Genomic DNA, 23,492 nt, shown 5'->3' with positions numbered 1-23,492 from the left:
CTGTATTGTAGTGTTATGTAGGGGCACAGTTTAGCCCCCGATCTTCACGGAGGGGAGGGGTTTCTGGAGAACTAGAAACCCCCCTGTGTGCGCCCCTGGGTCCCCATGTATGCTGCTCACGCTCACTGGTGGTGTGGTGTGGAAACCCCCCTCTATAAATCCTGCGTTTGCCCCTGCCACTTCAACTCACCAATAGAGGTGCCTGCTGATCTGAGCCAGCCGTGGGATCCCACTGCCCAACTGCAAGCACGGGATCTTGGATTACATTTCAATTTGCTACATTTTTCCCTAGTTAACTGTGTACATTTTGCCGCACTATATAAATATACAGTATATGCACCCCCGAGTAAGAAACAGACATCACATAAATTACACTGATTTTCATACTCTATGAAAGGGTTTCTTTGTTCAACAGGTTTTTGTTTCATAAATGCATTTTCTCATCATCTGTTAATGTGAAGTACATAGTTCTGTTATTTTTTCTTTATGCAGGAGAAAAATCAATTTTACATTTCCTCTGCAACATACTCTCACAAAAACATCCTTATAGCTTGGAAGAGAAACGTGAAACATTCTTGGAAAATGTGACCAGACATTCCACGGGACAGCTGGCAATTCCATTTCCACGGCTCCTTGCAAGGTCTTCTCACAATGAGGTTTTCCTGCACCTTGTTATGTGCATACCTTTCATTAAACATGTCAGTGATAAAAGCTTCAGGCCTTTCAAACAGAACCCTTATCCACACAGTGAGACAATCACTGCCACAATGGGTCCGTACATGTCCTAGGTTTGCAGACAACGTGCCTACATTGGCCAATACAAACAGCTCAACAATGTGGCAGCACAATTGCAGTGTAGAATAAACAGCGCTTTAGGTCATCTTTACATAGGTTGAAGTATATGCAAAGAAACAGACTTTAACTTACACAGCGAAGGACGAAGCTGGAAAGATTTGGCAGACATTTGCTTTGTTTGGACCAAAAGGCCTCATTTATACTTGAGCTGTTGAAATGCAGATGCTTAAAGCAGCAATGCCACATAGGTGTTTTTTTTTCTTTTCTCTTTAAACAGCAAGACAAGCACCTTTTAAGCATGTATAGGAGTTTTCTTAGCTGTCCTACATATAATTATCTCCTTTTCAAAATCTCCCTGAAGGGCCATCCAGTATGGCTGATAGTCACACACAGTCTCACAGCTCTCAGTGTGTCATGTGCAGAGGGAGGAGAAAAAGGGGTGGGGACGGGATTTTACAGTAGACAGATGCTCACTACATTATGTGCCTTGTGACTGTGGTTGCCATGGTAGCCCGTGACACTGTTCAGAATTTTAAATCATTTATTGCAGCCTAATAAAACAAACCAAGGAAAAAGGGTAAATTCCAACATTCTTCTTATAGCCAGCCACAGTTATTTATGTAAAAAAACATACCTATTTTTGTTCTTGGGATTGCTGATTTAAGCTGGAGATCCTGACAGTCACTCGCAAGTTCCCCAGAACACAAATTTTAAACATATTCAATATGGCTGACACCTTGTTCTTACTCACACGACAGCCATAGTAAACCTGCAATACCTAAAGTCACATATCGGTCAGATAGAAGTTTCTTAATTACTCCAAATACATAATTCCCATATTAGGCCTCACATATACCATATACTTATATTCATAGCCTCACAAATGTTGGTTTCAGTGATAAAAACATCCTGGAGTTCTCCTCCATTGAAATCTAGAGTCTGGTCAGATTTCTTTTAAATCTTCTGCAGTCGACACCTTGTACAGTCATTAAAAAGCAGTAGGCATCACTCAGATGACCAATTAGTTCTCTGTACTGCCTAGGCTGCATGTAGTACAGTAGACACCGGCTCTTCCCTTTAGCAAAACGATGCTTGGCCACGGGGCTGTGAAATATAAGTGCAGTTTCTAGTTTTGTAACAGAGGTTAGTGTGCATCATCAACTAGAGTTTCCCTGACTGAAAATTGAGACAGCATTGGAGTCTATGTAAGAAGTCGCGAAGAGCCAAATCGCGGCACAAGGCTCTTTCACCGTCTTTTGCCATTTATGAAAGGGTTAACGCCTTAATCCCGTTAATGAAGCTTACCGCTGTCTATGGGAACAGCAGCACTAATCCATTTATTAAGCTGCGAAAAGCTCTATCACAATCTAGCTCTAGCACAATCTTCGATTAAGGAAAGTCTTCAATTTTCGGAACTTGTTACATTGTGCAAAATAGCAGTCCCCATAGAAAGCTATGGGGACTGCACCGAAGACACTGGGACCGCAGAAGACATCTCCAATATCTGCTGTGATGCCCTAATAATAAATTTAAATGATCCTTAAAAATGCTCCTAGGATTTTAATGAAATATAGGATTGACCCTAATGCAGGAAACGTCTAATTGTTATCATCATTATCAAAGATTTTTCCACCCTCAGATTCGGACATCGAGATTCAATATTTCAGGCGCCCTTCACCACATTTCCTCCTTCTACTTGGGGATTTACCCCGTAAGACGATCAATGCCACTCACAGCCGGGAGAGGCACTGGTAGTACGAGTTTAGCAGAAGATTCAGCCAACTGCCCAATATGTAAGCAACCAAAGTGGCTCTTGGATGGAGGGAGAAGCTCCAGGTCCATTCAGGAGCTACGGTTACTGCACACTTCTTTCAATCAGCAAGCAGGGGTTGGATCGCACAGCGCCAAGAGACGTCCTCTCAATGCTGCGAGACCCGCGGCAGCATTACAGCAATGGTACAAATCAGGGGGGGCTCACCGAAGGGGTAGAAAGGGAGAGGTACGCCTATCCCCTTAATACAAAGATAACATTTTCATTTTAGGTCATAATTCAGCGATCATGTCCGTTCTTCTGTAACCAATCACATTATAAAATGCAAACTTCATGTGTCCGGGGAACACAGTTTACAAACCCTCTATATTATTATTTGGAGCAATGATTACTTTATGAGGTTTCATAAGTGTTATATCATTTATTTATATAGCGCCACCAATTCCGCAGCATATACAGAGAATATTTGTCATTTACATCAGTCTCTGCCCCACTGCTTACAATCTAATTTATCACACACACACACACACACACACACACATTAGTGTTAATTTTGTAAGCAGTCAATTAACCTAGAAGCATGTTTTTGTTTTGGAGTATGGGAGCGAGGAAACCCTAGTAAATAGATGAGATGTAAATAATCAGTAACACCACAGGTCCATAGAAAATGCAGAGCGCACTAGGGGATAAATTCACTTCAACTAAATCCAGGTGTCCTAATGAAAGAAGACGGCAATTCCAGATGTAGGAGAGATCCGACACAAAGACAATCTTCTTATGGATGAGCGGACAAAACCATTCAGCTAGAATGTGGATTATAATGTAATGTTGTCTAGGCTTACTCATACCCTAATAACCCACAAGTATGACTAGTCAGGATTGTTTGTGTGACCAGCAGCTGTTTCAGCTTTTGAAAAACACCAGATGACGGAAGACAAACAAAAAAGCTCCATTTCATTTAACAATCAGATTTCAAATAAATGACGGAAGAGACAGATTTCCTCTAGACGAGGGATGGAAATATATATATCCATGTGCTTAGGATGCAATTTGCGTGTTAATCTCAATACATTTATGAAAGAACCAGCATCCTCTACATTGCTGTATACAGCCTAGAGCACGGTCACAGCCAATCGTAACTGGTCAGTGGATCAAATGTGAACCTTGTTAAACTCTCAGACTCCGATGTGAGCAAGGAGCACATATTATAATGGAATAAATAGAAGAAAGTTTTACAGCTGGAAATATTTTATCAATATCATAAATATTTATCAATCGTTATGATCAGCAGTAATCCAGTTACCAGACCTCTGAGATTGCAAAGGAGAAGAAAGAGTTTAACCTGGCTCCAACTGAAGGGACGGGTCTGACTGTAGCCAAGTAACAGTCATGAAAATTTTGGCTTCCACACAAAAATAAGAGTTAACATCATCAGCATTTATTTATATAGCGCCACTGATTCCGCAGCGCTGTACAGAGAACTCATTCACATCAGTCCCTGCCCCATTGGAGCTTACAGTCTAAATTCCCTAACACACACACATACAGACAGAGAAAGACAGAATAGGGTAAATTTTGATAGCAGCCAATTAACCTACTAGTATGTTTTTGGAGTGTGGGAGGAAACCGGAGCACCCGGAGGAAACCCACGCAAACACAGGGAGAACATACAAACTCCACACAGATAAGGCAATGGTCGGGAATTGAACGCATGACCCCAGCACTGTGAAGCAGAAGTGCTAACCACTTAGCCACCATGCTGCAGCTATAAATATTTGCTACAAATGAAAACAATCAGAATGTTTTGAATTACATTGCGAAACATTAAACATGATAACAGAAACTTCAGGATGCTGTCACATTTGCGTTTCGGAAGCAGCGTTTTACGGTCAGTACAGAGAAGCAGATATTTGCATTTACATTCATATAATTCCCACTACTAACGTTTATGAAATTTGCTCTTTGCTGTAAGCAGCTAGAATTGCAACACAAACTTGACGAAATGTCTTGAAATTTAGATCGATTTATATTAAAAAAAAAGAATCAGCTAAATTCGGTCACGTTCAAGATGACTCCCACATGATTATGTGACAGGTGAATCTTAAACATGAACAGCAAAATTCAAAAAAACAGTAGTGTACGCTGTTTGAAATTAAAAATAAATAAAAGGTTAAATACTTTATTTAAAAATATTAAATGGTATTTAGAAATACAAATATTTTAAAAATACTAATTTTAATCCAAATGGCGAAACTCAAACGTCAAAACTGAATGTGTGTCTATTGAAGATTGTACTGTGGACATGTTTGTGACCATTGAACTATTCATGAGCACTAAACTACATGTAGTGTAGGTAAAAAAAAAAAAAAAAGGACACGCTTCTAAAAGTCCATTGCAATGAATGTAAAACATTATAGCCAGTTACACACACAAGCTGTAAGAAGCTACTGAAATAAGTTCCCCATAGCATAAACGGCTACTGATTTGCAACCAATAGAATTTTGCTGCTTCTAACAGTGAGACACCAACCTAAAGATAATAAACCCCACTAATAGCTAAAAAAAAAAAAAAAAAAAAAAAAAGGTAACACACCTTAAGTCACGAGTATGGTCATAAAGTTAAATAGGAATCTGAGGTAAAATTGGGATGAAAACAGTAATTTATGCGATGATTTGGCCTGGAATGACTGATAAAAGCACATAAATGATACATTTAATGTCTGGACAAACTGAAAGATGAAGGCCCTCTGCAACTTCCAAGAGATCAAGAAGCCAATAAAGATTTATAATAGGCTGGAGGTCATTCATTAGACATCAAAGCTGTCCTAAAAGACTTATTTTGCAAGTTCCTGTACTTAAATGATCAACTCAAACAGTTACAGGCACCATACAATGTTGTTTGGAGCACAGAATTACGGAGCACCTGTCCTCTACATGCAGTCCAGGCAGCCATATTTGTGAAGCACTTCTTTCTAGCATTCCCATAAAAATGAGTTCAGCCCACAAAATAATTGCCTCCACTGTGTGTAGGTGACAGGTGCACAAATAAAATAAAACTGCATAAGTACTTAAATAGTTATATATAACCTGTATATTGGCTATGCTTCTCAGATATCCCAAGATCGGAACACAAGTAGTCCATGTTCCAGCATTAAAAGCCACCTCTACGATTGGTAAAAGTATAGCTGGGTCCTTGCCACACACCTCTCATCATAGGGATGGTGGTGAGGACCCTTAAAGTGCCATTAAAAGTTATGTGTTACATAATATAGCCCCACCACAAACAGCCAGCAATAACTTGGGGTCAGTTACATTTTCCTTGACCCCCAGAGAGGTAAGGCAAGACCTTCCCATTACAAACCAGAAAGAACTAGGTTAGAGACCCTAACTGAAAGTATGGGACTATTACATTGTCCCTACCACCCACCACTACAAATAGGTGTGTATAATACTCAGTAGGCCGGCCTCCCAACAGCACTGGGCTAATACTAGCAGGGTTACTCTGTTACCACCTCAACCCTACGCCACAGCAAGCAAGGCCTTGATCAGACCTGTGCCTGAAAAGAGCGAGGTGTGGCAATCAATTTATTGTATCCCCCAGACCATCACGCTCCAGCGCTCTCACAGCCAATACAGTAATCAAACTTTTCATGGTGATCCACATAATTGTTTACCAAGCTGCAGTTCTTAGTCCTATCAGAGCGCCACCAAGTTGCGATGTATTGCTTTGAGAAAAGCCTGACAACACTGTTCTATAAGGAGGGAAATACACGGGTTGAAGTGAACATTTTGAAGTGGTGGCCCTATAAAAATAAATGTTAATAAGTATAATGTTTCGGGGGTTTTTTGGCTGCAGTAAGAGGACACCTTGGTATCTACTTGAACAAGGCTTTGCAGCGGCTGCCCCTGCAGTTCTTTGTGATTGCAAACACACAATTTTCTGTACTGTTTAATATTGTACCTAAATAAACATAGAAAAAGAAAGTAACACAACTTAAAAGATAAGCCTACCATATCCCTCTGTCGTGAAAAACTATTATCTACTACAGCCCTGGGGTTACATGCAAATGTTTTTGTTCCATATCCTGAGGCCAAGACGAACACCTCCATAAGGAAATAGCGTGTTTTGATTTGCAGTTAATAAAACAATGCCAGTAGACTTAATGAAGACCGGAAACACAAACCACTCGCTGTAGTTACCAAAGTTATGAAACATAACCAATAAAACAGTACAACATGATGTATGTACAAACACTGGACAGGAATGCAGCTACATTGTAAGAGTGCCTTAACATCTCCACAACAGAGAGGATGCTGGGAACTAGAGACACTTCTGTACTGCACTGTGGAACTTCTGAAAATATTACTATGTTCAGTGATGAATATAATTTGAGCCAGCAGCCCCCCACCCTCCACCCCAAGATGTGGATCATATTTCACTGGAGCTCCCCAGTGCTTTTCACATTCCACAAAGATAAAGATCAGGGGGGATCATCAGGGGAATGTGTGTGTAACTAATGTATGTTAATGCTAAAAGGAAGAGTCAAATCTACCAAACGATATAATAATAGCTCATAAATTGTATAGAAGGATTATATCCTATTAAATGGTGCAATATGGCTACATAGGATAATGTGGAGAAGAAGTGTTAGGCTGGGTACATACAAGTTTTTCACAAGATTATCGGACCAATCACACGATAAATAATCGCCTGGCCCGATATCGCATTAGTGTGTGCGCTCCTAGTTCAACAATTATTTCATATGTTCAACGTTCCAAAGCACATCGTATCGTTTGATTTTATTTTACAAACTGACTAAAAAATCTTTGTAAACGATGGAAAGATGTTCCAATTCTGCACGGCCGTTAATGTTGTTGTCTTTTACGTCTCCTAAGCGCTGCGTTGTCAAAATGTGAAGCACATGGAAATAGTGATCTTTTAATGGGGAATCAATAATAAACTTTTTTATATGCTCCATAAGTCATCTAAGTGTTTCTGTATGCAAGTGTGTAGCATGTGAATGGTTAACACATGTGAAAATACGAATATTCTCAATAATAAAGTCAGATTTATTTACTGATGTGACGTGCTCAGTTTTTCAAAACGGAGGTGCCGAACGTACACTATAGACAAAGCTGAACCATGTAAAGAATGGAGATGATGGAATTTCCTGTTTCTGGATGTATGTTTGTGGGTGTTGTGTGCGCTGAGGTTCAGCCCTTTATTTAAATTAATTTAGCATACTGTTGCTGGGACAGCAGATATCTGTACAGTGTGTATGGAGTCCCGAACTTTTGAGACGATGGTTATGACAGACAAAAAGCAGAGACCGAACGGTAAATCGTGTTAAATGTCTATAGAGTGTACACAAGAATCGGCATGCTGATCGGGACCTTCAGTCGTTGGTAAAATCGTTAACGAAATCGCATTGCGAGAAATATTCTGTAGTGTGTACCCAGCCATATCTTGTTATAGATCTATAATTAATTTAGCTGTAATTAGCTGTGGATATTTGTATTAATTACGAAAAAATAAATGACTCTGGTAACAGCACACAATTCTGCTTCACCTGTATGAGTGACTATTGCCTCTGTATGTTTGGAACGTAGGATAGGTTACAGGTGAGTTTACACTTTGTTGATGTAGACCATAAATTACTGATTTATCTTAATTTTTCGTAAAAAAAAGTAAAAAAAAAAAAAAAAAGTATATTAAACAAGTTGCTTACGTATAATACATAAAATGATAGATAAGCAAAGAAGTATCTGAAAAACCTATTACAGAAAACCACGAGTATTCATCTACACCATTTACCTTTAATAATATCTACTGCTTTTCCAAGGTGACCAGATATCCTCTATTACAAATGCTTGATCCAATTACACCAGTTCAATGGCCCCAAACATGTTTGAAGTACAACCTTCAGTAGACCCCCGATTCTAACTGGGTTTGAAATTTGCAAGGCACACTCACCTTCAATGTCTTTGTTAAAAATTGTGTTTTCCAATTATTTTTCATTTTAAAACAACACAAACATTTTTTCAAATCAAACTGGAAATATGAATGTGTTGAAAGTTAACAATAAAAACAGGCAAAATGGTTCAAATCGAATTGACCTGGTCCATGAATCAATACACAGCTAGTTCAAGCATCTCTATCCTCTATATCCTTCAGCCGTCGAAGTGTCACTAAGTGACAATCTTATAGAACATTTCAAAATGACTTTCTAAAGATTTTCCTGGACTCCTCTGTTTCTTTCCTAGCCAATAACTGGAGGGGAGTGACCAGGAGCACCAATCTGATTGGACCTTCCACTCATTCCTTCCCCAATATCTCCTTCCCAATAAAGTACTCAGGTTGAAGTCCCTCTACTGGCACCCACATCGGTCCTCTCTATCCTGACCGCCATATTCCCCATCACCAATTCATGGCGGTATGCATTTCCAAGTATGTAGCAACCTGCTCTATGAAGAGCAGAAGTATTAGAAGGTTTGCCATTTGCAAACTCTTTGTAATTCCTCTCAGCACAAACCAGCAATCGGACACATGTTCCGGATGAGGAACCAGCTCACTGCTTGGAGCTGTGAGTACCACAAAGGGTGAGGAGGGTTCCAGAATAGAAATAACTAAATAGAGATACACTAATGTTTTCATCTTAAGTATTGTTCCTCTTTTTTGTTAAAGAGATAAAACATATCTTCCACCGTACTTCACTTGTCTGATTTTTACACACACACATACATACATACATACATACACATACACACACACACATACATACACATACACATACACATACACACACACACACACATACACACACACTAGAGATTGCACCAAGATGGGCAACTAAAATGGTGCATGGCCCACAACACAAAACTTACCCAGAAAGACTAAAAGATCTTAATACGTATAGTTTGGAGCAGAGAAGGAAAAGAGGGGGACATGATAGAAACGTTTAAATATATCAAGGGATTTAACAAGGTACATAAGGGGAACATTCTTCAAAGGAAGATAAGTATTAGAACACGAGGACATGCACTGAAACTGGAGGGAAGTAGGTTCAGAGGAAATCTGAAAAAAAATTACTTCACAGAAAGTAGTGGATAAGTGGAATAGCCTCCCATCAGAGGTGGTAGAGGCTATTGTAGAGCAATATAAACATGCTTGAGATAGACATAAGGATATCCTTACAGAGAACTAAGGATCAAATAGGATTTGAAGTTACTAAAAGTTAAAATATGGCCAGACTAGATGGGCCAAGCTGTTATTATCTGACGTCAAATTCTGTTTCTATGAAAGGAAACAGCATTGTGCATTATGCGAAAAAGCAATTCCTGACCGTTCAGAAACTTACATGAAGACTTTAGTTACAGTTTTTTTAAATATCAGCAAAACAAATATCACTGTTTTGATATGTGACAGTAAATGAGCCCAATACCCTGAAATTCATAACACTCTCAGAGTTCCTCAACCCTAAACACTGTGCCCCACGCCAGGTCTTGTTTGTAAGGATTTCATCAAAGTTAACAAGTGGAATAATTATCAATCCAGTCAACAAGTTAATTCACTTGCACCCTCTTAAGGAAATCCTTTAAAGATGATCTATTAGTGATATCTTAGAAACCTCTCATCCAAAAAAAACAGATTCAAGTAATGAAACAGACAAGTGCACCAAAAGTTCAGCAATGCATTTATTTTGCATCTTAGTCACTGATGTGTAGCTTTTGTCTCAACATCACCCTAAACAGAATTCACGGATGATCTGCCCGGCTGATGACCCAAATGTCACCCTCCAAAGCTTGGTCTGGCCCTCAGCTTTCCTGAAAGCTTATAGACTGATAGATGACACTTTCTGTATGGTGATCGACCCTCAAACACATAGATAAAACAGAAAGTGACCCTCTTCATGGTAATACATTGATAGCGTGAAAACTGCGCAAAGGTATCACAACAATACACTAGTACAAAACACAAATGGTGGCTCCTGCAAATATTGGACAGCAAAAACTGACTGTCTACATTTAAAGTACACCTCTCATCTACTAGCAGTAGAGAAAGACATTTTTGGGCTGAACAAATATCCATTAGAAGAGGTCTATCAATTCACTAGGAACCAGAGAAATCAATGAGGTACAATGGCTGCAAGTTAGATTAGCTCTGTGCCTCATCATCACCATTTATTTATATAGCGCCACTGATTCCACAGCGCTGTACAGAGAACTCACTCACATCAGTCCCTGCCCAATTGGAGCTTACAGTCTAAATTCCCTAATATACACACACACACAGACTAGGGTCAATTTTGATAGCAGCCAATTAACATACTAGTATGTTTTTTGGAGTGTGGGAGGAAACCGGAGCACCCGGAGGAATCCCACGCAAACACGGGGAGAACATACAAACTCCACACAGAAAAGGCCATGGTCGGGAATTGAACTCATGACCCCAGTGCTGTGAGGCAGAAGTGCTAACCACTTAGCCAAGGCTATCTCCCACATAATCTGCTAACATATACAGGGTTGTTTCGAAACTCTACTAGAATACAAACTCAGTCCAGTTGCTGGATCCAGTAAGTTCCAATGTCATTGCTGCTGCCATCTCTGTTCCTCCTCTGGTGATCTGTCGGCCAACTTGGTGACTACTTCTTCTAAGAACATGGGAAACCAGAGTCCTAACTCCATGTCCATGAGTCAATAGACAATTACCTGAAGGGTAAACACGAGAGTACCCATCCAGCACAAAATCTAAAGTCGTCTCCAGAACCAGAAGGTTCTGTTAGTATACAAGGTGAAAGACAGTCGTGGGTGTTAGCAGTGGACGGTCTTAAGAACTGTACAAGGCATCTGCTTACAGTAGCCACCAACAGCTACAACTGTTCTTCCCCTAACTTATGTATTAATGGTTCCCCACTACCTTTTAGATTGCAAGCTCATCCGTGCAGGGCCATACTTACTTTCTCTCTCATTCCACTGTATGTTATTTGTATATAAATGCACTCAATGTACAGCTCTATGCAATACGCTGATACTTTCTTTATAAATAAAGGGTGATAAGAATAGAACGTGAAAAGTGATGTTACTGGTTGCTTGTGACTGTCTCCGCGATCACCAATTTCTAATGAAGTGATAGGCTAAATATTAGTTCAACCTACGGCATAGCTGCGCCACATGTGGGTTACAGCCGCATATAGGAATCCCCAAATTCTAACAATCATTTCCAGAGTCCCCGTCGGCCGCAGTACAGTACTTGTTCACACTAAAACAGACAATTTTCAAACTGTACTATTTAATTTAAAGGGATTTAAAAAGAACCATAAAGGCATAAAGTCAATCACAAATGTGCAATTTTAGAAGAGCAGTACGCAGAGAAAATATGTTTGGGTTTTTTTTTTATATACATTTTTATATATTTGTAACTTTTCTGTATCACTTTCAGCTACAACCATCTTATCTTTCACACAATTAAGAGAATTTTTTCATCCTGCTTTGTAGTGACTTATTAAGGGGTCAACCCCACTGAGAAGCACTTGGGAGGCTGAAAAGTTAAAAATTAATGAGGCTTCTGAGCACTCAGCAAGTTTAAGTTACAAAGAGCCCCCCCTGCTCCCAGCAGAGCCCACTACAGTACACAAAGAATAGGAAAGTTAAATCTGTAGCACAATAAGAACCAATTACCAGTCAGAGAAAAGAGCATATCCTGGATATACAGAACATTGGTAGGATCAAGCTGAGCAGATTTTTTAAAATTAACTCTTCGCTGTCACCCCCTCCCCCAAATACCTTAAATATATCCCCCACAGAGTGAAGTTATTGCAAATGCTCTCTGAATACATTGCAGCACTGAGATTAGATGAATGAGCCACTTACAAGATAGTAGTCTGGGGTGACACAGTGGGTATGTTCTCCAGCATCAGATGCATGCATCTCACCGTTGTGCGGAAGCAGAGGCAGCGGCTGGGGCAGGAGCTGGTCTGCTGGGGGAGTACAAGGCAGAGACCCACTAAAAAGAGAAACCACATGCAGGGTCTGCGGAGGTCCATGCTGACTGGGGGGGGACACACTAAGGGGGAAACGGGAGGGAAAAGGACATATATATATAAAGGATAAGGGAAAGGAGGATACAGGGAGGCAGCTGCTGCACGTCCTCCCCTCGCCCACACAGGCTCCGGTCTGCACGGATTCCAGGAGTCTCTTTTTTCGGGGTTGTTACAGAGGATGTGACGCTCTGTACTCTGTGCACATGATTGTGCACGGACGCCACCTTGTGGATGTGTATGGAACTTGTAGTGAGGCTAGGAAATTCCAGAAGCCGGGCAGCAGCAGTGTTGGCAGCATGTCCTTTGTCATCTAGGATTTCAGCCTTGCAGGCTGCTTAGTAAGTCAAGCTTAATAAAGTGCATTTCTAATACATATACGGTGCTAGTGGATGCAGGGCCACCTTAACAACTTTATGGGCCCCCGGGCAATGCAGTGTACCGGGCCCCTAAAAAAAAATAAAAAAATATATATATATATATATATATATATATATATATATATATATATAAATAGTGTGTGTGTGTAAAAAAAATATATGTGTATGTAAAAAAAAACGTGATTATATATATAATCACTTTTTTTTACATATATATATATATATATATATATAGGGGCCCCCTTAAGTCCGATCCTCTTCTTTTTTCCGCGCCGCTGAGGCTCTTCTGCCCTCTTCCATGCTGTGGTTGCATTCACTGCGAGCACAGCACGGAAGAGGGGACCAGGGAGGGAGCCGGATCACCGCTGATGTGACCGCAAGGTAAGTATTTTTAAAAAAAAAATAATAATTTTTTTTTTTTTAGGATTCGGACGGGCCCCCCTTGCCTGCAGGGCCCCCGGGCACCTGCCCATCGTGCCCAATGGAAGAGACGGCCCTGAGTGGATGCATTTACATCATTGCTTCCTGTAAAACAGATGGATGAAATGTGTGGTATATTACGTATTTAGACCAACTTTAGGAGTTAATTCAGTGCACTTTTAACATTGAAATAAAAATTCTCATGGTCAGATTGGGATTTTCTGTACTATGTGCCAACATTTGAATATTATTTTCATTTTATTGTCGAAGAGGGTGAATCTAGGCACGCCACACACTGCAACCTTAACCCTTTTATAGCTGGAAACCCCAAATGTATTTCCTATTTGTTCCCACATATCTGAGAATGATTGAACCCCAAAAACTGACTCTGTAACCCCAATTGTTGTCTTGACATGTTGCGCACCCATGGTCTCCACAATTCCCATCATACCATGTCACCATTGACTTTTATAAATACAAAAAAAAACAGAAAATAAGAACTTCATCATATAAATAAAATGTGAGAAATTATACAGAACAGTTGACCAGTAATGAAAGATAAAAGCTAGGAACACGTATGTGGAAGGACAAATCATTAAAAAATGAGAACCTCAACTGAGATTGGAGATAGTTGGCAACTATGATTGTATTCATCACTAACAAATGTTATTCCTCCAGTCATTTCCTGTAATCTGCCAAGAATACAGCAATTATATTAGAAACAAGCTAAGGAATATTTACTGCTGATCCACTTAACTACTGTATATTAATCTAAAAAAGGTCAGGTTACATGTAAACTCTACATACCCCCTGTCAAGATCACAGCCTCTAGCTTAGTCTGGGTACACATTACTGGTCTATCAGCCGACCGTTCGGTCAATCACGCGATAAACGACCGATCAGGCCAATCTCGCTTTAGTGTGTATACTTAAACAATGAACGACAGTCGTTCCAAAGTACCGATCGTCGTTTCATTTGATTGTTCCGCAGAACTATAAATCTCGGTCCAATGTCGTTCCAGTCCTGCAGAGTGTATGCACTTACGATCAGGATCTCCATAGCGTTTACAGGGTCAGGATCTTTTCAGCCGATGGTTATGACAGATGAAGGCAGCACTGGGGCTAAGTGGTTAGCACTTCTGCTTTACAGCACTGGGGTCATGAGTTCAATTTCCGACCATGGCCTTATCTGTGTGGAGTTTGTATGTTCTCCCCGTGTTTGCGTGGGTTTCCTCCGGGTGCTCCAGTGTCCTCCCACACTCCAAAAACATAATGGTGGGTTAATTAGCTGCTTACAAATTGACCCTAGTCTGTGTGTGTGTGTGTGTGTGTGTATATTAGGGAATTTAGACTGTAAGCCCCAATCGGGCAGGGACTGATGTGAGTGAGTTCTCTGTACAGCGCTGCAGAGTTAGTGGCGCTATATAAATAAATGGTGATGATGATGATGAAGACCACAGATCTGAATGTAAGTCTTGTAAAACGTGTATACGTGTATAGCACATGAATCAGCATGCTGATCGGAACTTTTTTTTTTCCAGTCGTTCGTAAAATTGTTGTAGATAACACATTGGTCGGAAAATTCTGTGTTGTGTAACCAACTTTAGCCTTAGGTATCTAGGTGTCTCCAACTGTTGTGGAGTTACAGATCCTAGCAGAGCTGGGTTGTATATTTTCACTATAGTCACAAAGCCACCAGTAGTTTAACTGTGTTCTAGTTATCCACTGCTACAGTGCCCACTTATGTAAAAATTTTGGATTCCATGTTCTAATATAGAATTGAATATCCCGGACATATAAGTTTGAATTATTGCATTCTGTCTGGTATAACCAGATAAGTAAATATAAATAATAAGGGCCTAATTCATTAATGCAGAAGGAACATAATGTGCATGTTTTTTTTAAAACGCACGTACATTAGGTATACGCACGTCCGTATTGAAGAAGGAGTGGATCTGAAGATACGTCTGTTGAAGAATATGGGTCTAGGTCCGCTCTGGTCTAACAGATAACAGGATACGTTTAATACTTATGTGGAATATCAAGTCACAAAAAAACACACATAAAAAAATAAATTAATGTCACCTGTTAATAATCTAGAGCCTGATTTATTAAGGATCTTAACTTGAGAAACTTCTTATTTCAGTCTTCTGGACAAAACCATGTTACAATGCAAGGGGTGCAAATTAGTATTCTGTTTTGCACATAAGTTAAATACTGCCTGAAATTTAAAGTTGATATTTGTGTGCTACATGAAAAAACAGTCAGTATTTAACTTATGTGCAAAACAGAATACTCATTTGCACCCCTTGCATTGTAACATGGTTTTGTCCAGGAGACTGAAATATGAAGTTTCTCAAGTTAAGATCCTTAATGAATCAGGCCCCTAGTCATTAATAGCAAAACATTTAAAATAAAAATAAAAAGTTTTTCATCTTTCATACCCCATACAATACATTTATTAAGATGTTTTAAATGTCTACGGTACATAAAATACTTTTTTATAGTTGCTCCTGATTGCAAACACATGTTTTAGCATGCATACACAGCCATCGGCACTTACACTAGTTCTGTACCTGGTGCAAGTGTTAAAACTTAAAATCGCTTACCTTTGAGATGCCACAAGCTTGAATCGGACGCTGCTCAGCCTTGGCACACCCATACTGTACATTGACTAAGTTCCGCCCCTGAAATCATAGGCTGTATTAAGGCTCCTTTGCGCTCAAAGATGAATTGGACGCACCTGCGTTATCTGGCGTACTGTCCGGTTTTGGGCATGTACAGAGTAATTGTGCATAAAATAATTAGCGTATCGCGTATCGCCATTTATGCTCTTTTACTCACCTTATTATTTAGTTACATTTATGTATGTGCCAGCATACTCTGCTTTACACTTGGGAACAAACTCATTAATAAAACAAGAGTCACATGCACCAATCACCTGAGCCTTCTTAACATGTAGGTGTGAAAGGGTTAATCAAAACAAAACCACCTCGTCTAAGAATCATAAAACTCGCTCAAAATGCTATCTCACTCTAACTATTTAGCTACTCAGATCTGCCACCCACATTGTGGAAGGCACTCCCTGACTTATCTCAAATTATGATCACAACTTAAAGTTATCAGAGATCCTATACACCAAGCAATTCTCTGTATTTAGTTATGTATTGTTGCTAAAAAGTCAAGCTTAATTGGCACTTGGACTGTTAAGAACACAAAGACAGGACATTATTAAATGGATTTTCATGTGACCAAGAAAGTTACAATGCTTAATGTATTAAAAAAAAGTTTAATGAAATACAATAAAATAATTTGCAGAACAGTTTCATAATATAAAAAGAGTTAAAACAGAAGCTGACAATTCATGTTTTGCGTGGAATCAACACTCGGGGAACAGCAAGATAGTGGACAGCTTTCAGTTGTAGACTGATCCCCAGACAACTGACAACACTACAGTTAACGTTTTTAGAACAATTTTTCCCCCAAACCCCTCTACCTTATGAGATAACTGAGAGAAGGCTGTGTGTATGCTAACTGGTTTTACATCCATGTTGTATGGCTCTCTATTCACACACACCTTTATTAGTGAATTCTTACAAATTCATTTTTCATTCATTATTCATTATTTCTTTCCTCCAAAACAGCAGAGTTCTAATAATAATTCCATTAATTTGAATATATATATATATATATATATATATATATATATATATATATATATATATATAAATATGTATATTCTCAAATATATTCTAGATAAATTATTTGAGGAGATACTTGATCTCTCCCTCTTCCATACACAGCTAGCAGATATCGATGGCACATGATCTATATGTAGGTTTACTGATTATAGATTGGCTTAGAGATCTCTCAAAACTATTATGACCATGTTTGTTTTGCTGTATAAAGTTCACTATGTGGATATATATAATGCCCTTGGATGACCACATAATTTCGCTAAATAATCTAGAGGGTGCCAAAAACATTATTTGCCATTGTGATCTTATCTTGTAGTTGAGAAACACAAGTCTTTGAAGCATCTGTGGCTGGGTCATACACCATAGTTGACTGATTCTCACTTGCATAAACAATTCAAACTATATGACAAGGACCAGGTCTGATAGATTCTGCATCCACTATCCCCTGGTTTACTTGCACACAGAGACTGTCACAGGACACAACAAAAATCACATCTTTGGGAGTGAACCTTTATTTATAATTTTATTACCTCCTAATTATGATATAATCATGTCAACAAGACTGAGCTCTAACAAACAGACAAAGAGGTAAGCATACATTCCATAAAAAATAGGTGCTTGACACAAGAGGTTGCATATACATATTGCATATTGTTCCGTCTATATTGCAATGGAAAATAATGCAATATAATCATGTCACACAAAAATGTTGGTTTGGGGGTCAGTAGGTTACTTGAGTGAAGCCAGAGGATAAATGTAAGTTTTGCGTGAACTGTGTGGATGGGTGGTAATCAGATAAAATAACCTAGGCAAGTTAGCAGGGTGGTTTCAGGAGTTTCCCAACATGTTGAGTTTTCAAGGAATATTTGAATATTTAGTGGCAAGAGGAAAGTCTTCCTGTATGAGGGAAGGAATTCCATAAGCTTCCATAGATCTGTATCCGGGAATGGGAGCAAGTAAGTGAGGATGAGTGCTGATCTTGGGCAAAGCAGAAGGATCAAGGTGGGAGACATTGTGAGACAAGGGAAGAGATGTGCGTTGATGCAGTTTTGTTAGGGGCTTTGTATGTTAATAGTTTTTTTTTATATTGTATATTTGTTTAAGTACAGGTAACCAATATAGGGACGGACAGGGTGGAGCAGCAGAAGAAAGTCTTGCGTGGACAATTAGTCTAGCGGCTGCATACAAATTAGAATGTAGGAGTGAAACTGTTTATGGCTAGACCACTATTTACAGGACAAAGTAGTTATGTGTTATTTACAGATATGTTATTTACTGGATATGGGGGTCTGTACTTTGAAGCTGAAATGAACATATATTACATTATACTGGATATCAGGAGTGGTATTATATATTAAGTATTATTGTATATTAAACAATTATGGCATTTGAGATGCTGGTAATTTGGACTGTATCCCACTGCAATTCAGTCTCTCTGAGTAGTCAAATCATCTTAAGATCAAGGTGCATTCTGGTAATTTATCTCGATCGCTGAACTGTCTGATCATTATACAGTCACACACAGGTTTGCATGGAATCTGCCCTAACATCATTTAAAATTGTCCCCTTGAAAATATAAGTTCCTGCTAGCTGGTGACATCACATCAAACAGCTCTGACCCGTGGTGGCATGGACTGAAGGTGTCCTGTGGTATTTGGCACCAAGACGTTAGCAGCAGATCCTTTAAGTCCTGTAAGTTGTGGGGCCTCCGTAGCTTAGAATTGTTTCTCCAGCACATCCCACAGATGCTCGATCAGATTGAGATCTGGGGAATTTGGAGGCCAATTCAATACCTTGAACTCTTTGTTAAACTCCTCAAACCATTCCTGAACAATGTTTGCAGTGTGCAGGCTGCATTATCCTGCAGAAAGAGGCCACCGCCATCAGGGAATACCGTTGCTCCCGCTCCCTGGCTGACTTCCTCCACTTTAAATTCATCCTTTCATCCTACAGCTCTGCCCTCTCACTCGCTAAACAATCTTTCTTTAAATCCCTCATCTCTTCCCAATCCTCTAACCCCCGCCGCCTCTTCGCCACCTTCAGTACTCTCCTGGCCCCACCCCCTCCTCCCACCCCCTCCTCCCTGACTGCCTCCGACTTTGCCTCCTTTTTCTCCTCTAAAATTGAGGCCATCCAACTTGAAATCTCCTCCTCCACTCTCTCGTCCACCCCCCCACTCTTCTGTCCTCACCCACTAGCCACCTTCCCCTCCACTCCTTCCGCCCCACCACGGGCGAGGAAGTCCTCTCTCTCATTTCATCCCCCCCCTCTACCTGTCCCCTGGATCCCATCCCCTCCCACCTTCTTCGCTCCCTTTCCCCCACCACCTGCTCCCATCTCGCTCACTTCTTTAATCTTTCCCTCTCCACCGGCATCTTCCCCTCCTCCTTCAAACATGCTCTCGTATCCACCATTCTTAAGAAACCTAATCTTGACCCCACTTCTCCCTCTAACTATCGCCCCATATCTCTTCTCCCCTTTGCCTCCAAAATTCTTGAGAGGCTCGTCTGCATCTTCCCTGGGTGAACTCATCAGCTCCTACGGCCTCAATTACCACCTCTATACTGACGACACTCAACTTTACCTCTCCTCTCCTGATCTCTCTCCCTCCCTCCTCTCTAGGGTGTCTGCCTGCCTCTCTGCCATCTCCTCCTGGATGTCCTCTCGATTCCTCAAACTTTACCTTGCCAAAACTGAACTCATAGTCTTTCCTCCCCCTCACACCTCGCCCCCTTCTGACCTCTCTATCACTGTCGACAACACCTCTATCTCACCTGTCCCCCAACTTCGCTGCCTCTGTGTCATCCTCACCTCCTCTCTCTCCTTTGGCCCCCACATTCTCTCTCTTGCTAAATCCTGCCACTTCCAGCAGCATGACATCGCTCGCATCTGGCCCTTCTTCTCCCAAGATGCCACCAAATGTCTCATTCACTCTCTGATCATCTCCTGCTTGGACTACTGCAACCTCCTCCTTACTGGCCTCCCCCACTCTCATTTCGCTCCCCTTCGATCTGTACTTGACGCAGCCGCTAGGCTTATCTTCCTTTCTCGCCGCTCCTCTTTTGTCTCCCCCTCTACCAATCCCTTCACTGGCTCCTCTTCCCCTACAGAATTATGTTCAAGCTCCTCATGCTTTAAAAACCCACCTTTTTCTTAAAGCCTTCCAGTCTCCCACTTAGCTTCCTACCTTTTCTTCTGCCTCTTCCCCTCCATTCCCCTTCCCTTATCCTCCGTTCCTCCTTCTCTCCCTCTCTACTCCGTGTCTCTCTGTCTGTCTACCCCACCCCTTAGATTGTAGGCTCTTTTGAGCAGGGTCATCTCTCCTCCTGTCTTCACCACTTTTAACTCTGCTCTCCTCCTCGAGGACCCTCTTCCCCCGTCCCCTCTCGCTGCCTCCTCTCCCCTGTGGGGGTCTCTCTGTCATCCGTGTCCTCCCTCTTGGGCTCCATCATATGCGGACCTTCCCCTCTCCCGCCCCTCTAGCTGTGCTTTGAGCTCACTGAGTTACTGTGCTTATTGTTTACTGTACTGTGCTGTCTCACGTGTATTGTAATTTAGTTTGTCCCTGTACGGCGCTACGGATACCTAGTGGCGCCCTATAAATAAAAATTAATAATAATAATAATAATAATAATAATATGAAGGGGTGTACTTGGTCTGCAACAATGTTTAAGCAGGTGGAACCTGTCAAAGTAACGTCCACATAAATGTCAGGACCCTAGGTTTTGCAGCAGAACATTTCCCAGAGCATCACACTACCTCCGGCAGCTTGCCTTCTTCTCATAGTGTATCCTGGTGCCATCTCTTTCACAAGCAAATGATACACATGCACCCGGCCGGCCATATGCTGTAAAAGGAAATGTGATTCATCAGACCAGGCCACTTTCTTCCATCACTTCATGGTCCAGTTTAGGTGCTTACATGCCCATTGTAGGCATTTTCGGCAGTGGACAGTGGTCAACATGGGCATTCTGACCGGTCTGTGGCTGTGTAGCACCATATGTAGCACGCTGTGATGCACTGTATGTTCTAACACCTTTTTATCATAGCCAGCATTAACTTTTTCAGCAATTTGTGCTACAATAGCTCTTCTGTGGGATTGGACAAGACGGGCTAGCCTTCATTCCCCATGCGCATCAATAAGTTTTGGGTGCCCATGACCCTGTTACTGTTTCATCAGTTGTCCTTCCTTGGACCACTTTTGGTAGGTGCTAACCACTGCCTACCGTGAAATTCCCACAAGTCCTGCCGTTTTGGAGATGCTCTGACCCAGTCGTCTAGCCATCAACATTTGACCCTTGTCAAAATCGTTCAGATCTTGTCAGGCTCCGTCCCCGCGCTTCTCCTAGGTGTCGGTGAAGGACGCCTGTCTATTCTAACAGACGGCGCCCCTGTGACCTAGCAACGGGACGCTCTTACTGTTTCTGGGTTACTACGCTATCTACGCATGCTCAGGGCATTGCATTAGTGACTAGAGACACTCTTTACCTGCTTAGCAGTTGGTTGCATTCTTACCAACAAAAACCGCAGCACCAATCAAGGAGTACTTCCCTCTATTTAAACCTCCTTCTGGCTGTATCTGGTGCCAGAGTATTGGTTCACCAGCTCCAGCCTTTTGATAGTGTTCCAGCATTGTGTTTTGGCTCTGACCTTTGGATCGATCTCCGGACTACTCTCTCGTTTTATCCCTGGTACCGTTCTTGTCTGTTTGCTTTTGACCTCTGGCTTCCCTCTGACAACTTTCTGCATTATTCTTGGGTATTTCGCTTCTGGTTGGTTTCTGACCCGGACTGTTTGACTATTCCTGTTCCATGCTAACTTGGAGAACCACGACCTGCGCACCTCACTCAACCAAGTCCATACCTCCTTGCAGGGGTCCCTGGTGAAAACCGGGGATGCGTTAGACTCAGCGCCTCCTTGTTTAGTTGTGTCAATACCAGTCAGTAGCACCTCCTGCAGCCCTATTGGGACAGATCTTTACAAGCCAAGGTTTCTGCAGTTTTAGAAGCTCTCATGATTACTGTGTATGTGGGGATCACAGTGTTCCATTACATTATGGCAAAATCAATATTTTTAGGGGTGTTCCATATTTTGCGAAATGGTCTAGAGCAGTGGATTCCAAACTTTTTCAGTTCAAGGCACCCTTAGGGTCTCCAAAAAATTTTCAAGGCACCCCTAAGCCAAAATAATTACCTAGCAGTCCCCCACCTTGCTTACCACTGGCCCTGGCCGAGGCACCCTTGTTAGATCTCCAATGCACCCCAGGGAGCCTAGGGGCACAGTTTGGGAACCACTGGTCTAGAGCCATTTTCACTTCCTAAAAACACATTTTGCACCTGCTCTAAGATGATGGATTTTGCGTTTCATCCTATAATTTTACTGGAAAGTGTTTAGCTCCTTCCAGTTGCACTTTAATGGAAAAGCACATTTCAAGGTGCCCAATTTTGAAAAAAAAATTGGATCTGGATATATAATTGAGTTATTGTGTACATTCTTAAGTGTGTGCAACAGGGAAAACAAGACACTGTTGTAGGAAACACCTGATTGAAAGTTCAATGTAACTTACCTTTTTAGCAACATTTTCTGACTCGCATAGAGTATTCTCTGGGGTTTTCATATAGTTCTCAATGATTGCAGTTTCTTTTACTTTGTAGATGATGGTAGTACATATTTAAATATATTTTATCGACTAAGAAAAAACATACCCTGGCACTGATTTTTTACTTTCCTTAAAATATTATTTTGACATTTGTTATGTGAAATATCAAACATTGAAAGTGTTATTTTGTAGGTTTCTTACCATACCTGGTACATTCTGTGCTTTTTGGTGGATTTCTATGTACCTGCATGAAGAGAAAATTAGAATCCAGACTTTCCCGATGGTTGCCCAGTGTAGGTGCACTCAATGATATGGGAAAATCAAGTGGGAGACAATCTCTTGGAAAGGCAGAGATGAGTGTTAGGTCAGATCCTCCTGTAGAGGCCTCAGGGAAATATCATCAAATATATGTTTGTGAATCTGCTGCTCATGTGGTTATGAACTTATCATTCTAGCCAGTATAGGCCATTCTTATGTAGAGGCATAGACAGGGATTTGTTAGCTAAACTTAGTGCTGGGTAATCAGGTTTGTGGTCCTTAGTTTAGCTGTTTGCATTGCTCTAGTGAGCTCTTACCTGTCCCTTATAAACATAGAATATGATTTCAGAAAAGAACCTTCAGGTCCAACTATTCTGACCCTTTTTGTGTGTATGTTTTTTGAGAAGTGTTGGAGAAATCTATCTGCTGTGAAGCAAGATAAGATGACATCATTACAATTAAAGAGCTTCTGGGTACTCCCATGCCCCCAGGTGAGATGTGCCTCATCCAGGTAGGATGCAAATGGTTGCCACCAC

At 40.9% G+C, this 23,492-nt stretch overlaps 1 protein-coding gene across 1 annotated transcript in view; it reads right to left on the bottom strand.

Moving 5' to 3' along the window:
• PXDN (peroxidasin) overlaps nucleotides 1–12,759 on the bottom strand; it is an 89,259-nt gene extending 76,500 nt beyond the window's left edge. The window contains exon 1 of the mRNA XM_075201514.1: nucleotides 12,436–12,759. Within this exon, the coding sequence (XP_075057615.1) occupies nucleotides 12,436–12,608 (173 nt within the window). The 5' untranslated portion in view covers nucleotides 12,609–12,759. The remainder of the gene's footprint in view (nucleotides 1–12,435) is intronic.
• Nucleotides 12,760–23,492: the final 10,733 nt, after the last annotated feature.

Source organism: Mixophyes fleayi, chromosome 3 (assembly GCF_038048845.1).
Source record: "Mixophyes fleayi isolate aMixFle1 chromosome 3, aMixFle1.hap1, whole genome shotgun sequence".
NCBI lineage: Eukaryota > Metazoa > Chordata > Amphibia > Anura > Limnodynastidae > Mixophyes > Mixophyes fleayi.
The sequence above is the reverse complement of the archived record's forward strand: the minus strand, read 5'-3'. Positions and strand labels throughout refer to the sequence as shown.